Source organism: Jaculus jaculus, chromosome 1 (assembly GCF_020740685.1).
Source record: "Jaculus jaculus isolate mJacJac1 chromosome 1, mJacJac1.mat.Y.cur, whole genome shotgun sequence".
NCBI lineage: Eukaryota > Metazoa > Chordata > Mammalia > Rodentia > Dipodidae > Jaculus > Jaculus jaculus.
In genome coordinates, this window is record NC_059102.1 from 240,711,012 (window position 1) to 240,727,893 (window position 16,882).

General features: G+C 42.1%; 1 protein-coding gene across 2 annotated transcripts in view; it reads right to left on the bottom strand.

The window, feature by feature from the left end:
• Positions 1 to 16,882, bottom strand: part of Bbs2 (Bardet-Biedl syndrome 2) — a 49,406-nt gene that overhangs the window by 12,787 nt on the left and 19,737 nt on the right. For both annotated transcript variants that reach the window (XM_045142083.1, XM_045142082.1), the window contains 8 exons: positions 8,232 to 8,367; positions 7,859 to 7,998; positions 6,937 to 7,081; positions 6,675 to 6,846; positions 5,411 to 5,540; positions 2,765 to 2,896; positions 2,210 to 2,347; positions 710 to 822 (listed from right to left, as the gene is read on the bottom strand). In XM_045142083.1, coding sequence (XP_044998018.1) covers positions 710 to 822; positions 2,210 to 2,347; positions 2,765 to 2,896; positions 5,411 to 5,540; positions 6,675 to 6,846; positions 6,937 to 7,081; positions 7,859 to 7,998; positions 8,232 to 8,367 — 1,106 coding nt within the window. The remainder of the gene's footprint in view (positions 1 to 709; positions 823 to 2,209; positions 2,348 to 2,764; positions 2,897 to 5,410; positions 5,541 to 6,674; positions 6,847 to 6,936; positions 7,082 to 7,858; positions 7,999 to 8,231; positions 8,368 to 16,882) is intronic.

A 16,882-nucleotide genomic window follows, 5' to 3' on the forward strand; every position in this document is an offset into this window, starting at 1 on the left:
TTCTAAGTGTTCTACTGCATGATTCTGTGATTGTTTCCATTCTGGGATTTGCTGGGATTCTGGCCTGCTTTAAGTGTATCTTTCAAAGGTTCTGTGTTGACAGCTTGGTCCCCAGTGTGATGTTAAGGGTCCTAAGACCTTTGAATGGTGGAATCTTGTACAACATCTTTAGATCATTAAGGGTGCTACCTTTGGAAAGAATTAAGGTAGTTCTTATGGAACCCTGAGCAGTTTTCTCAAGAGAAATGTTATAAGAGAGCAGGCTCAGTCCTGACTACCTGTATTGCTATGTAACCTCCTGCTCTTGTACACTCTTGATATGACATCATACAGCCAGGGAAATCCCCCCCAAAGCCAGTGCCATGCTATCTGGACGCTTAGCCTTTAAAGCTAAATAAACCACTTTACGCAGCCTCTTATGGTATTCTGTTGAAGCAATAGAAATTAGGATAAAGGATTTTTATAAACAATTCCTTTAGGGATATTCTTGCATAAATGTCCTTATTGATATGTGTACAAGTTTCTCCAGGATATATACTAGAGCAAAATTGCTAGGTTATAGAGTATATACATTTTCAATTTATAATGCCAAGTTATTTTCCAGAGTCACTGAATCAATTTAGACTCTTGCCTAATAACATCTGAGAGTTGCCACTCCATACTGCTCACTTGTTTATCCTCGTGCCTATCCAGCTGTGGTAATACTCACATGTCCCTCATCAGACGAGCATCCTCAGCTCGGACCAGCAAACTGCGGATCAGGTTGGAATTATCAGCCATGTCAGCACTAAGCTTTTGATGCACTGTATGATACTCATCCACCTGCAGACCAAGAACATGTGGAGTTAAAAAGACCTCACACACTTCTTAAAAGCAGACGACTGGGCTGGAGAGATGGCTTAGCGGTTAAGCGCTTGCCTGTGAAGCCTAAGAACCCCCGTTCGAGGCTCGATTCCCCAGGACCAACGTTAGCCAGATGCACAAGAGGACGCATGCGTCTGGAGTTCATTTGTAGTGGCTGGAGGCCCTGGAGTGCCCATTCTCTCCCTCTCTCTCTCTCTCTCTCTGTCATTCTCAAATAAATAAATAAAAATGAACAACAACAACAACAAAAAGCAGATGACTGAGGAGGCACTGCCCACCATGTACAGAGGCCCTCCTTTTACCCTTGTTCACTCGCCATCTTACCCACCACCTATTCCATCTACTCCCCAATAAAATAGCCTGTTGCCTTCAGTGAAGGGCACTTCAGGTGAGTCCATCGCATGCCAGCATAAGAGCCCCAGACAACATACATATTAGCACTGTAGGGATTTATAATGACAATAGGGGTTTTGCAATAGAGCCAGTCATCATCCCATTTTGTTTTGTTTTTAAATATCTTATTTATTTGTTTATTATTTATTATTATTATTTATTTGAGAACAACAGAGAGGGAAAGGGGGAAGATAGGCATGCCAGGGTCTCTAGCTACTGCAAACAAACTCCATACACATATGTCACCATGTGCATCTGGTTTATGAGAGATCTAGAAAATTGAACCTGGGTCCTTAGGCTTTGCAGACAAGCACCTTAACCACTAAGCCATCTCTCCAGCCCTTTGTTTTGTTTTGCTTTGGGATTTTTGTTCTGTTTTGTTTTGTTTTGTTTTGTTTGGGTTTTTTTGTTTGTTTCTGAATTTAGGTTTTTGGAAAGAAATCAATTGAAGACCAAAGCAGATGCAGCAGATAAAATAAAAACAAGCAAAATGTTAATATTACACACCACACACACACACACACACACACACACAGACATATTTAAAGCATTTCCCTAAACCAAAGAAAGTAGGGTAATGAAGAGATAGTCATCCACTTTAATAAATCCTTTAAGTGGGAACCTAAACCAAAGAAAGTAGGGTAATGAAGAGATAGTCATCCACTTTAATAAATCCTTTAAGTGGGAAACTCTCCAATACTAGTCAAATTTTTAATTTTTAAAAAAATCTCTAGATCCAGGTGTGGTGGTGCGCACCTGTACTCCCAGCACTAGGGAGGCTGAGGTAGAAGGAGCAACATGAGTTCAGGCCAGCCTAGACGACAATTTGACCCTGCTTCAAAAAATAACAAAAAAACTTTGGAACATAATTATCATATAGCCTAAGTACATTTGTAGCCTTAATCACTTCCTCTGAGACCCCCCACCCCCACGTTCTCACAAACGCCCTCACCTTAGCCAGCACCTTTCGTAATTCTTCAAAGTATATGGGGAAATCCGCTTCTACCTGAAGGTCTTCGATAGCAAAAAATGATGCCAGCGACTGGATGATATCACCAGCCAAATCAATATCATCAGTATTCACTGTGATCTACCCAGAGAGGAGACAAGACACAGTTCCTGAGCATGGATTTATACACCGTGATGAATTAAATAGGGTTTGCCTTTTTGGAAATTATAAACCAAATTTACTTTTTTCTTGAAGGTGGCTAAAAGGTCAATCCTCTAGCCTTGCAAACTAAATGACAGTCATTCAAACACTGAAAATATTTTTGTGTTCCTCTGTTATCTAAACTCTTTCCAAATGATACAAGGAAATGGTGAAGGAAAAGAGGGAGACAGAAAACTGCTGTTCTAGAGTGCACCCCAGCGTCTGCAGTGATAACACCAATGGGATGGGTGGAGACACTTGAGTTAGGACCTTGACAGTGGTGTTAGCCACCACACTTTGCAAATGAATGACTGAACAACACATGAGAACTCTGTGCCCCATGGCATTACACATTACCTCGCCACTTGATTTTATTTTTATGTAGAGCAGGCCACCATTCCGTAAGGATGTGAAACACACTTGAAATGGAGCATTCTGGAAGGTAATGTCTTCTGACATCAGAAAATTCTGGTTGACCCACATAACCATCTTAAAAATGAACAGAATGAAATACACTTCAATGGTCATGTATAGAAAGAAGTCTCCCTCTCTACAGTTTTACTGCTAGGTTAAAAAAAAATAATACCACCACCAAGAGAACACTAGTCCCACTTCCTCTTCCTCCTCATACCTGCTCATAAGCAGTACTCATAATTATGGCTGTTCCCACATTATTTCCTACTTCGACATCATCTTACATACAATGAATAGAGGACTGAGTTAAGTTTGTTTACATGACAGCTCTTCTGTGGTGTAGCCTGGACAATATTGTCTATACAGAAGTATTCCATTCTATTGTTTCAGTTTTCTTAATGAAGTATACATGTGCAAATACCACAGAAACAATGCTACTCACATATAGATTTAATAATACTTTAATGTTTGCAACCAAGGTTTCATTAAGAATCACCTATGAGGCCATTTGGAAGGGTCTAGAGGCTAAACAGCAGCCTATGTAATGCATGTAATTAATAACAACTTCAGGGGCTGGAGGGATAGCTTAGCAGTTAAGGCGTTTGCCTGCAAAGCCAAAGGTTCCATGCCCCAGGACTCATGTTAGGCAGATACACAAGGGGGCTCACGCATCTGGAGTTCGTATGCAGTGGCTGGCAGCCCTGGCGCACCCATTCTTTCTCTCTCTCCCCCTCCCTCTCTCCCTCTTTCTTTGCCAAATAAATAAATAATAAAAACTTCAAGCCAGGCATAGTGGTGCACACCTTTAATGCCAGCACTAGGGAGGCAAAGGTAGGAGGATCACTGTGAGTTAGAGGCAACCCTGAGACTACACAGTGAATTCCAGGTCAGCCTGGGCCAGAGTGAGACCCTACCTCAAAAAAAAAAAAAAAAATCATCAAGAATTCAGAAATTGGGTTGGAGAGATGGCTTACCAGTTAAGATGTTTGCCTACAAAGCCTAAGAACCCAGATTCAATTTCCCAGCACCCATGTAGGCCAGATGCACAAGGTTGCACATGCGTCTGGAGTGTATATGCAGTGGCTAGAGGCCCTGGCATGCATATTCTCTCTCTCTCTCTCTCTCAAATAAAATAAATAAATAATAAAAAATATTATAACATAAAGAATTCAGAAACCTGGCAAGGTATGGTGGTAGGCCCTTTAATCCCAATACTTGGGAGGCTGTAGGACAATCACCCTGAGTTCAAGGCTTGCCTGGGGCTGATCTGGAACTCACTCACTGTAGCCCCAGACAGGTCTTGAACTCAGGGTGATTGTCCTACAGCCTCCTAAGTGTTGGCCTTGAAAAAAAAAAACAACAGCAAAAAGAAATTCAGAAGCCTGGGCTGGAGAGATGGCTCAGTCAGTAAAATGTTCGCTGCACAAACATGAGGACCCAAGTTTGGATCCCCAGCACCATGTACAAAGCAGGCATGTACTACCAGCGCTGGAGAGGTAGACAAAAAGTGACTACGGAAGACACCTGACGTCACTTTCTCACCTCCACACGCACTCACTTATGCACACACACAAACACATACTCACAACAAAACAAGAATTCTAAAACCCAGTGAAAGTCAGTCTACTGGTATCAGACCTATAATTTTAGAAAGTTTCTTTAAAGTCATGTAAATCTTCCAGGGCTCCTTAGGTGAGCAACACTCTCCTCACAGATAAGAAAACAGAGGTATGTCTCAAGATCACTTGAAATTTAGTCAAGGCAACACTTGAGCCCCCCAAAATGTTTCCCCTCCAAATATTACCCTCTTCTTTTTTTTTTCTTTGTGTTTTTTGAAACAAGCCTTGCGATATAGCCCAAGCTGGCCAGGAACTCCTAGGCTAAAGTGGTCCTCCTGCCTCGGCCTCCCAAACAGCTGGGCCTACAGATGCACAGTACTGCACCTAGCTTCTTTCTTTCCATTTTGATGCAGACATCTCCTGAAACACTATGTCAGAATAACCACTAATATCATAACAAATAATTAAGACTTAAGGATTGGGGCTGGAGAGATGGCTTAGCGGTTAAGCACTCGCCTGTGAAGCCTAAGGACCCCGGTTCGAGGCTCGGTTCCCCAGGTCCCACGTTAGCCAGATGCACAATGGGGCACACGCATCTGGAGTTCGTTTGCAGAGGCTGGAAGCCCTGGCGCGCCCATTCTCTCTCTCTCCCTCTATCTGTCTTTCTCTCTGTGTCTGTCGCTCTCAAATAAATAAATTTAAAAAATTTAAAAAAAAAAAGACTTAAGGATTGCTCAATAAGTAATATACACATTTCTTCAAAGTTCACTGAAGAAATGTTAACAACTTTTGCTTGGTTTGGTTGAACAGGGTTTGGTCTCAAATGATCTTCCTGCCAAAAGCTCCAGAGCTCTGGGATTATGAGCATGCCACCACACCCAGGCTAGCAATGTTTTTATCAGAAGCTACTAACCAAACATATTTACTGGTACCAATGTAGCACATTCAAGCATTCTCTCCTTTTCTACAAAGTAGCATTTGAAGAATTCTGAAGTGCAAAAGCATTGAAAGAAAACAGCAAACTACTCACCCTCTGTGCCCGTTCTGCAATGGTAAAGTTCACATAACCGAGGGGCTCACTGGCCGAGTCTGGGCTGGTTATCAAATACATGGTGAAGCGGGGGAGCTGTTTCGTCAATTCAAATACATGGAACTGGGTACTACCGCCAACCAAAGCACACAAGAGAAGTGAGTGGTTTAGTGATCTTTCTTTTTCTTTTTTTCTGATTTTTTTTTTTTTTTTTTTGAGGTAGAGTCATGATCTGGCCCAGGTTGGCCTGGAATTCACTATGTAGTCTCTTAGGCTGGCCTTGAACTCACAGCAATCCTCCTACCTCTGCCTCACAGGTGCTGGGATTAGAGGTGAGTGCCACCACATCCAGTTTCTTCTTTCTGATATTTTTGAAACAAAGCCTCAGATAGCCCAGGCTGGCCTAGAACTTCCGATCCCCCTGCCTCCTGCATGCCTGGCTCAGTACAGGACTATTTCAAAGTTCAAGGCCTAGAAAATAAAGTCACTACTGGGTCATCACTAACTGATCTTTATGGGATTTAATGAAGAGAAAAACCAAAATGAACAAAAATACCCAAGTACTTGAGGATTCAAGCACTATAGCACTGGGGTCTGAGAATGATAAGAGAGCATAAACCCATATATACCCACGCATGAAACAAGGTTTAAACCACCCTGAAAGGAATGTGAAAGGCTTTAAAAAATTATTAATGGATTGATATTTTGGCTGTTTTTAAACAGGGTCTCACTAAACTGCTCAAGATGGCCTTGAGCTCTCTGTAGTCCAGGCTACCCTGGACTTGTGACCCTCCTGTTTTAGCCTCCTGGGCACTAAGTACAAGCATGGGCCACCATGCCCAGCATGTAATGGTTTTCTGTACAAGCGTCACTATTGCAGTAACATAAAGGTACAGCCAACCCTTACAGTACAGCTGCTAAATCATCAGCCAAACTTTATGTGTGTGCTTCTGGGGATCAAACCCAGGCCTCAAGTTTGTTAAACATGAACTCTACCACTGAGCAACACTCCAATCCCAAATAAACACACCTTAGAAATTGTAACTGAGATCATCTGATAAAAAACTGAAAGTAAATACCTTATTCTTATATGCTTCCTGGGTTTGTGAGGGGAGGAGGGAATATAAGGCCATGGCAAGCCCTGACTGGAGGGCAGACCATAATGACCTCTCTGGTCCCACAGGGTGCATGCGTAGTAGCAAACCTACCCACTTTTCCTTCCCCTAAGTGCTCTATAGAAATAAACTGACTGGTGAAGGGTCACCTGCTTCTGTAGCCCACGAAGGTTTTCACATGCAGATCCACAGGGACATCCTTGGGAGGTATAATTGGGACACAGATAGAGCTGGAAAGGTTGTGAATGCTAGGGTGGACCACATGACTTTCACCCGCAAAAATTCCCTCAGCAAAAATTAATACTGCTCGGATGATGGTGTCTGCAGAAAAAAGGAAACACGGCATTTGAGGAACGACTACAAGAGAGCCTGGGTACCTCCCTCCAAGCACCAGCTTTGCACACACCTTACCATTGGAAGTGGAAATGCGTAACTCCGCATGTGCAGCTTGTTTCTCATTCCCCATGTGGACTGAGAGGGCAGTGTGGAGCCTGGTATTGGCTGGGATTACACCCCTCTGCCCGTCACCCTCATTCAATGGACTGCTCAGTTCAGCCTGTAAGACACCCCACTCATTCCAATTTGGTCACTGAGACACTGAAGTGAGGCCCTTGTTAAACAATATGGCTACTCTGCTTCAAGACTTCCCCTCCTTTTACTAATCTGCTAATCTGATTTTTATAATTCCTCTGAATTCTGCTCGCCTCATTAGTACTCCTCTTCCTCTATCTGGCCTCTGTCTGTGGTTGTGGGCCACTGAACCTCATCATGCCCTTTTACATTTTTCTGCTGTTCTATGGTCTACCCTCCCTCCCCTCCTCCTCCTCTTTTTGAGATAGGATCTGGCTATGACATCCAAGTTGGAACTCAGGATAGTCCACCTGAGCCTCCTGAGTGCTGGGATTTCAGGCATATACCACCTCACCCAATTTAATACACCTGGTTAAGTCTAGCACTGGCAAAAAGTCTGAAGGAGGGTTGGAGAGATAGCTTAGCAGTTAAGGAACTTGCCTGCAAAGCCTAAGAACCTAGGTTTGATTTCCCAGTACACACATAAGCCAGATACACCTGAAGTTCATCTGCAGTGGCTAGAGGACCTGCTGTCCTCATTCTCTCTCTCTCTCTCTCCCTCCCTTCCTCTTTCCCTCTCCCTCTCCCTCTCTCTCTCTCTCAAATAAGTAAATAATTTTTTTTTTTAAGTCTGAAGGAAGCTTCACTTTTGCAGGTGGGTCCAGCCCCTGGTCAGCACCCATACTGCCACTGTCACCCTGACCAGCCCTCCCGGTCAATCTCAGCTTCTTAGATTCCACTAGCCCCTCAGCCGAGACCCCACCTTCATGTTTTCCTCATAGTTGCGAAGTTCCAACAACAAATTCTGCTTTTTCTGACTCAGCTCCCGGATCAGGTCCTGCTCCATGCTGGTGTCCATGAGATTCCCCTTCATCTCAGCCATGCCTGGGAGATAGCCTCGAACTAAACACAAGGAAAACCCTCAGCAGACTGAGGGAGAGCCCAAGCACTTCTCCTTTGAGCCCATCAATTACTTGTCCCTAAAACAAAAACCCTACCTGTTCATCTTCCCAACTTGGTGAATTTACTAGAATGTAATGACCTTAATAAAATACTGTACAATGGACTCTCTTAGCATTTTGATCCAATCAAACTGAAATTCTGACTTTTCAAGAATTTTTTTTATCCCCATTTACTTTCCCCATCCACTGAGCAGCAGATTAACTGTACGTGGCCATCCATCCGGTAGTCTCCCTCTACCACGCCAGCAATTGCAGAATTGAAGTTGTCTTTAAAGATGACCTCTCCAGTTCGATCACTACGAGCATCAACCTAAAAATAAAACAACAGGAAACGTCATGCATGCTACAGTTTAAAAACAGCAGCAGCAGCAATATATACTTTTAAAATTAAAGCCATCCTTAAAGGTCATGTAGTCTAACTAGGCATGATGGCATGTGTCTGTGAGCCAAGAGCTTGAGAAATGGAGATGGGAAGATAAGTTCAATGTCATCCTCAGCTACATATCTTGCTTAAGGCCAACTTACAAAAAGTCAAAAAAAAAAAAAAAAAAAAAGATCACGAGTCTGTTTTCAGTTGTACATCATGGATTCTGTGACTTCCGTGGAGATGCTTACAGCTGCCAGTATCAGGAGAACTGCAAGTGGTCTCAAACCAGCTGGTCTTACCAGTACTCATGAGAAGGACCAGATCTGCTAAGAGGCTCACAGCACAGAACAGAAAAGGATGGGCTCCAGGGCCCACTGCCCAGGTATAGATCACAGCCCTGCCACATACTATCTATGGGATCTTGGGCAAGGTTTTTAACCTTCTGTGCACAGTATCATATGAGGAACAATAGCTAGAACAAGGGTAAAATAGTAACCACAGCTCATTTAGGGTATTCTGAGGTCTGAAAGAGTTAATGCATATAAAGTAGCCCAAACATACACATATAGACACACAATAAATATTAGCTCTAGAAGCTGGGTGTGTGCCTGTAATGCTAGCAATCAAGAGGCGAGATAGGGGACTGGAATATAGGGCAGTGGTAGACTGCTTGCTTAGCATGTGTGAGGACATGAGTTCAATCCCCAGAGCTACCAAAAAGACAAAAATAAAATATGAATGGGACTGGGGAAATGGCTCAGTGATTAAAGGTACTTGTTTGCAAAGCCTGCTGGCTTAGGATTGATTCCCCAGCATCCACATAAAGTCAGACACAGAAAGTGGCAAAAGCAACTGGTATTCATTTGCAGTAACAAAAGACCCTGGCATGCCTGTACACAAATATACAAGCAAATAAGTATGTTTTTAAAGAATACCAGGGAGGGAAAGGATTCGAAATCTAGCCCACTAAGACAAAAATACTGATGTGGCCGGGTGCAGTGGTGCACACCTTTAATCCCAGCACTCGGGAAGCAGAGGTGTAGGAGGACTGCTGTGAGTTTGAGGCCATCCTGAGACTCCATAGTGAATTCCAGGTCAGCCTGGACTAGAGTAAGACCCCTACCTCAAAAAAACCAAAAAAATAAAATAAAATAAACTGATGTGTTAGATTTGACATACATTTAGTCTACTTTGCCATTCTTAAATAAGCTGAAGATTAACCTTTCTTTATAAGGTTTAGAGAGGATTTATTAGATTAAGAGAAGGAAAGAGGAGAAAGTAGAGAGAGCTCTCACCATGAGGGAGAGGCAAGAGGGGTTAAAGCCTATGTGAGAGTAGGGATCCCTCTGCTCCAACTGGGCTGAAATGAGGGAGCTTACCAGAACGAAGACATGAAGGTTTAGGAGAGGGATGAACAGCCAAACAGCAGAATTAACTTTTAACACCTTTGAAATTTCTTTCTATTTACTTATTATTTGAGAGAGAGAAAGAGAGACAGAGGGAGAAGAGAGATAAAGTGAACTGGCACGCCAGGGCCTCAGCCCCTGCAATCAAACTCCAGATACTTGTGCCACCTAGTGGGCATGTATGACCTTGTGCTTGCCTTATCTTTGTGCACCTATCTCACTTACATGGAATCTGGAGAGTTGAACATGGGTCCTTAGGCTTTGCAAGTGCCTTAATCATAAGCTATCTACCCAGCCCAACTTTGATATTTCTTAATTTGTAACCAGCCTTCCTATTCTTCCTTTCCTTCCTTCCTACCCTTCCTTTCCTTCCTCCCTTCCTTTCTGGACAGGGTCTTACTGTCCAGGGGCAGGCTGACCTGCAACTCACTGCAGCCCAAGAATCTCAGCCTCCCAACTGATCAATTAAGGGTCTGAGCCACCATGCTGCCCAGTTTAGGGCCTTTGGTTTTAACAGTTTGTCTGTTTGTTTTAATCTCCACTCATGAAAAAATATTTCAAGCTACTTTTGTGCTTTTATGCTGCTCAACTGGATTTTACGTGTGTTGGAATTCTACTACTGGAACCTCTCTATGACTCTTCCGGATACCTGAACCACCTCCCTCTTTTATCAAAGTTAATACTAGTCATCACACTAACTCTCCCTCACTGTTCCCAGTTCTAAGTAACCAAAACTCTACCAGATGTTATACCAGCCCTCTTCACTAACCACCAGCATTACTGAAGTCGAAAGAACACTGTTGTTAAGCTGCTATGAGGATGTCTGCACAGCAGGCACATTCAGCAGCTTGGATCACTTCTGCCATTTCTCTGGGAGTGACAATAGCAGTCATATTTGGCACCTTGAGCTCCTATCCTGAAGATGTAACTTCTGATCTACAAATCTAAGAACATAGCGTATAACTAGAAAACCTAAGCACTGAAATAACTTAAGATGCAAAAACTCTCTACTCAGTAATACAAGAAACACAAAAGATCAAGACAACATAATTCCTCCAAAGGTTATAAACCAAACAGTAATGACCTCCAGTGAGAATGAATCAGATGAAATTCCAGATAGAAAATTCAAAGGAAAAAGCAGGGCATCATGGCGCACACCTTTAATCCCAGCACTCAGGATGCAAAGGTAGGAGGATCACTGTGACTTTGAGGTCACCTTGAGACTTCATAGTAAATTCCTGGTCAGCCTGGGCCAAAGTGAGACACTACCTCGGAAAAAAAAAAAAAGAAAGGAAGGAAAGAAGGAACAAAATTCAAGAGAGTGTTATGAATAGGCTCAGAGAAATCAGAGAGGAAATCAAAGAAAACAGGGCTGGAGAAATGGCTTAACAGTTATGGTGCATGCCTGGGAAGCCTAAGGACCCAGGTTCGATTCTCCAGGTCCCAGGTAAGCTAGATGCACATGGTGGTGCATGTGTCTAGAGTTCGTTTGCAGTGACTAAAAGCCTTGGCACATCCATTCTCTCTCTCTGTTTCAAATAAATAAATAAAAATGAAATCTTTAAAAAGAAGAAGAAAACAATCTCCCCAAGGAGAACACACAAAACCAACTTAACAAAACATGGACCTCAACACAAGATATGAGTAAGTGGGTAAGTAAATAGAAATACTGAAGAAATACCAATCTGGGGCTGGAGAGATGACTTAGATGTTAAAGGCACTTGTTTGCAAACCCTCATGTCATGGGTTTAATTTCCCATACCTGCATAAAGCCAAATGCAAGAAGTTCATTTGCAGTGGCAAGAAGCCCTGATGTACCCATTCATTCATTCATTCATTATCTCTCTTTCTCTCTATCCTTACAAGTAAATAAAAAAATATTTTTTAATACCAGTAGGGCGTGGTAACTCACGCCTTTAATCCCAGCACTTGGGAGTCAGAGGTGGGAGGATTGCCATGAGTTCAAGGCCATCCTGAGACTACATAGTGAGTTCTAGCCTGGACTAGAGTGAGACCCTACCTCGAAAAAACAAAAACAAAACAAACAAAAAAAAAAGAATGTATCAAGGAGAAGACAGAGTAACTAAGCTTGAATCAAGGTCGCAGATCTAAACTAGCCTAATAAAGAGAAAGATAAGAAGGTATGAATGGGAATTTCAAGACATTCAGGACACTATGAAGAGATCAAACTTAAGAAAATGATGACATGAGCAGAGGGTGGACATCACCTCTTGGCCAATATAAGGTGGACAATAGCAACAGTAGAGTGTGCCAAACACTGGGGGAAACTGGCTACAATACTCATAAGCCCACCCCCAAAAATACACTGCCTCCAAGAGGCATTAATTCCCAAATCTCCATCAGCTGAGAAACTAGCATTCAGAACACCTAAGTTTATGGGGGACACCTGAATCAAACCACTACATTCCATCCCTGGTCCCTATGAATTGTTAACCATCCATGATGCAATGCATTTAGTCCAACAGACCCACATTAGCCAGATGCACAAAGGGGTGCACACATACGGAGTTTGTTTGCAGTGGCTGGAGGCCCTGGCGCGCCCATTCATTCCTCCCCACCCCCCCCGCCCCGTCTCTGCCTCTTTCTCTGTCTGTTTCTCTCAAATAAATAAATAAAAACAAGCAAAAAAAAAAAAATTTCAGTGCCAGGGTTGGGATACCTTCCCATGAGTTGTTGGTCAGGCAGGCCCCTAAAGTACCCAAGGCATTACAGGCTATTGCTAAGGCTCTTGGTTGCCCACCAGAACTAGAAGGTAAGACCTTACTGCTGAAGACTGCACAAGCTTAGGCTGAAGGTCACTGAGAAATAAAGCTGGAGCTGAGTTGGAAGCTTCCTCCCAGTTGTCTAGTTATCCTGATGCTAGAAAGAGCTATGAAGCTTTTTGAGATGGAAAAGTCATCAATGGTCTTAACCAGCAGTGGACTCTACAAGTTTTATGGCTGTCCAGCCAGGCCAAAAGTGCTGAGTGGTGCAATGGTGGCATGCCTGTTAAGGGAGAAACCAACTACTCTCTGACTGGATTTAAGACCTGTTCCACAGGAGGGAATTCATACCTGGTACTGAAAACCTTATCAAAAGCCTGTGTCTGATGAGATCATAAGCCCTAGGAGGGAAAATACTACTGTTGCCTGACTAAATGGATATATTATGCCCACAAAACTGCCCTCTAAATATTTATATTTACGCTATTCTCACTTTTGGTTAGAGAAGCTTCTCTTTTCAGATGGCAGGGGCCACTGGGGTGACTCAAAGCTAATCAACGTGCTGAGAAGTGACAGTGGAGTGTTCAGTACTAAGTAAGGCATCTCTATCATACCCTTCCAGGCTCAGAGGCCACTGCAGAAGAGGCAGCAGAAATAGTATAGTAGCCAAAAGAAGAAAAGTGCTTACAATACTGTCTTCCAGATACAAAGTGGTCATGGCATTCATTACCTCAGAGTGACCAACACTACTAACACAAGACCTGCATAAAAGAGAAAAAAAAAATGGTGACATCAAAATAGAAGAGGGAGCCAGGCATTGTGGCACATGCCTTTAATCCTTGCAGAGGTAGGAGGATCATCATGAGTTTGAGGCCACCCTGAGACTACATAGTAGTGAATTCCAGGTCAACCTGAGCTAGAGTGAGATACTACCTCAAAAAAATAAATAAATAGAAGAGGTCTGGGTGAGGTGGTACACACCTTTAATCCCAGTACTTGGGAGGTCAAAGTAGGAGAAGTGCTATGCCAGCCTGACACTACATAGTTAATTCCAGTACAGGTCAGCCTGGGCAAATGTGACCCTACCTCAAAAAACCAAAACAAGAAAAGAGACTAGTTGGAAAGAAGAAGGAGTGGAAGGATTTAGGAAGGGAAGATGGTGGGAGGGGATTATAATCATGGTATATTGTCTATATGCATGGATATTGTCAATAAAAAATTAAACAATTGTGATTTGTGGCTGGGCGTGGTAGTACACACATTTAATCCCAGCACTAGGGAGGCTAAAGTAGGAGGACTGCTATGAGTTCAAGGTCAACCTGAGACTACATAGTGGACTGCAGGTCAACATGGGCTACAGCAAGTCCCAAAAACCAAAAAGGGACTGAAAAGATGGCTTAGAATTTAAGGTACTTGCTACTAAAGCCAAAGAACCTAGGTTCAATTCCCCAGGACCCATATAAAGCCAGATGCACAAAGTGACACAGGTGTCTGGAGTTTGTTTACAGTAGCTAGAGGCCCTGGCATGCCCTCTCTCTCTCTCTCTCTTTTTCAAATAAATTAAAAAAACATTTTTGTTAAATGAGAGCATCAAAAAAGTATGATTTGTAAATGTATGAAATATTTTTATACTTAACATTTAAATACCACCAAATTAATCCGATCTTCTACCACATAACCTTTTCACTCTTACATATAAAAACTATTCAGGGGCTGGAGAGATAGCACAGTACATACAGTGGCTGAACAATAACAGACGGTTAGTGAATGACTTTGTTCCAAGCAAGGACACAGGTATTATCAACAAAGGCTAGCTACAGAAAATCTGGTTGGAAAACCATTTCAATAACAATGACAGTCACTATTCATGTTTTCATGAACATCTACAACCAAAATACATAGTAACAGGCCACAGCCTACCCTTTCTCTGGAGTACATCCCACTCAGTAACTCAGTCATGTGATTAATAAAAACATCATGTAAACCTCAAGATGTGACTTCTAAAGTAGGAATATCTAGGTTTTATCTGAGTTCTTAGCACATTAGCACAACCCTCTAACACGGGCTGAGCTTACCTTGTTTCTTTCCAGTGGAAGCCTAGCAAACACAAGGGAAAGGAGAGGGGAGGGGAGGGGAGGCGAGGCGAGAAAAGGGGACTGCAAACTTACATTTCTGTGAGCATTCTGGAATAAATGGCCCTCCAATTCAACATGTAAACAACTAAAGACCAAGTGAACTGACTAGGAACATTTATTTAGGACCTTTATGTCAAAATTTACAGATTAGTGTTATACATTTTCCTATCTCTGTTAAGTATAAATAATCAGATTTTTCATTTATGTAATGATTGCATAATTTTCTTATCTCTTTATGTTACAGAATAGATTATATAATTTAAAAGCCTTAATTTTTTAAAAACATTTAGCTACAAAACTCTAAGTTCAGAGTCATATTTAAAGGGTTTTTTTTTTTTTTTTTTTTTAAACTGGGTCTCAATTCTGTAGCCCAGCCTGGCCTCAAATCAAGATCCTTCTACCTTCATCCCTCAAGTGCTGAGATTATAGGTACGTAACACCAAGTCCAGGTCTTGGTGGTAACTTTTTTTTAAAGTATTTATTTATTTATCTAAAAGAGAGGAAGAGAGAGTATATGGGTACTTCATGGCCTCTTGCACCTGCAAACAAACTCCAGATGCATGCCCCATTTTGTGAATTTGGATTTAAATGGGTACTAGGAAATCAAACCTGGCCCAGCACGCTTTGTAAGCAAGTGCCTTTAACCACTGAGCCATCTCCCCAACCCCTGGTGGTAACTTGTAATAACTTATCAAGTCTAAGAGTTTTCTAAATTTTTTTAACTTTAAAAAATACATTTTATTTATTTGAGATACAGAGAGAAAGAGGCAGACAGAGTTGGAGAATACGGGCATGCTTGGGCCTCCTGCCACTGCATAGGAACTCCTGATACATAAAACACTTTGTGCATCTGGATTTACATGGGTACTGGGGTATCAAACCCAGGTTGTTAGGCTTTGCAAGCAAGCACATTTAACTGCTGAACCACCTTTCCAGGCCCCCCCCTTTTTTTTTTTTTTTTTTTTGTGGATGAAAGTTTAATGAGGTGGATATTAGTATGACAATATGTCTCTCCACAAGTTACTTGCTGGTTACAAAGGGAAGGAACCTCATTAGCACCACTTTAACCAAATCATCAAACCTAATATCACCCAGACTAGGACAAGGTGACTTTACAAACCCCCTAATAAGAGACCAGGCCCCATTTTTTAATTTTTTGTTGACAACCTCCATTCATACAGCTTTTTACTTTTTGAATCATAATAATTTATATTCCTCAAAATACTGCCCATTGCTATGTTCTGATTGTTTGTCTTCAATGCTATAATTCTAATCTCCAAGTTATTATTATTAGGGGGGTAGAGTTCCCCCCCCCTTGGTTTTTTTGTTTTGTTTTGTTTTTGTTTTGCAAGGTAGGCTGACCTGGAATTCACTATGTAGTCTCAGGGCAGCCTCAACCTCAGGGTAATCCTCCTACCTCTGTCTCCCAAATGATGGGATTAAAGGCATGTGCCACCATGCCCAGCTTCAAATTTCTTAGTAAGCAACAAGGAGATCATCTTCTCTTCCAATGTTTAATGCCCACACAAGCAGGAACCAACCTAACAACTTCTTGGAATCTGCTTTTCTTTTCCTTTTTTAAATATATATTTTATTTATTTATTTATTTGAGAGAGAGAGAAACAGAAGTAGGCAGGTAGAGACAGAGAGAATAGGCATGTCAGGGCCTCCAACCACTGCAAACAAACTCCAGATGCATTCGCCCCCTTGTGCATCTAGCTTACGTGGGTCCTGGGTAGTCGAACCTGGGTCCTCTGGCTTTGCAGGCAAGCGCCTTAACCACTAAGCCTTTTTCTAAAAAAATATTTTATTGGGCTGAAGAGATGGCTTAGCGGTTAAGTGCTTGCCTGTAAAGCCTAAGGACCCCAGTTTGAGGCTCAATTCCCCAGGACCCACATTAGCCAGATGTACAAGGGAGCACATGCGTCTGGAGTTTGTTTGCAGTGGCTGGAGGCCCTGGCACACCCATTCTCTTTCTCTCTCTCTCTCTCTTTGCCTCTTTCTCTGTCTGTTGATCTCAAACAAATAAATAAAAATAAACAAAAATAAATTTAAAAAATTATTAAAAAATAAATATTTTATTTTTATTTATTTGAGAGAGAGAGAGGAATCTACTTTTTCTATAACACAAAAGACTAGAGGTACAGAAAGGCAAAGAAAAGGCAGGAGTTAGCTGATCCCCTGTAGAAAAGCA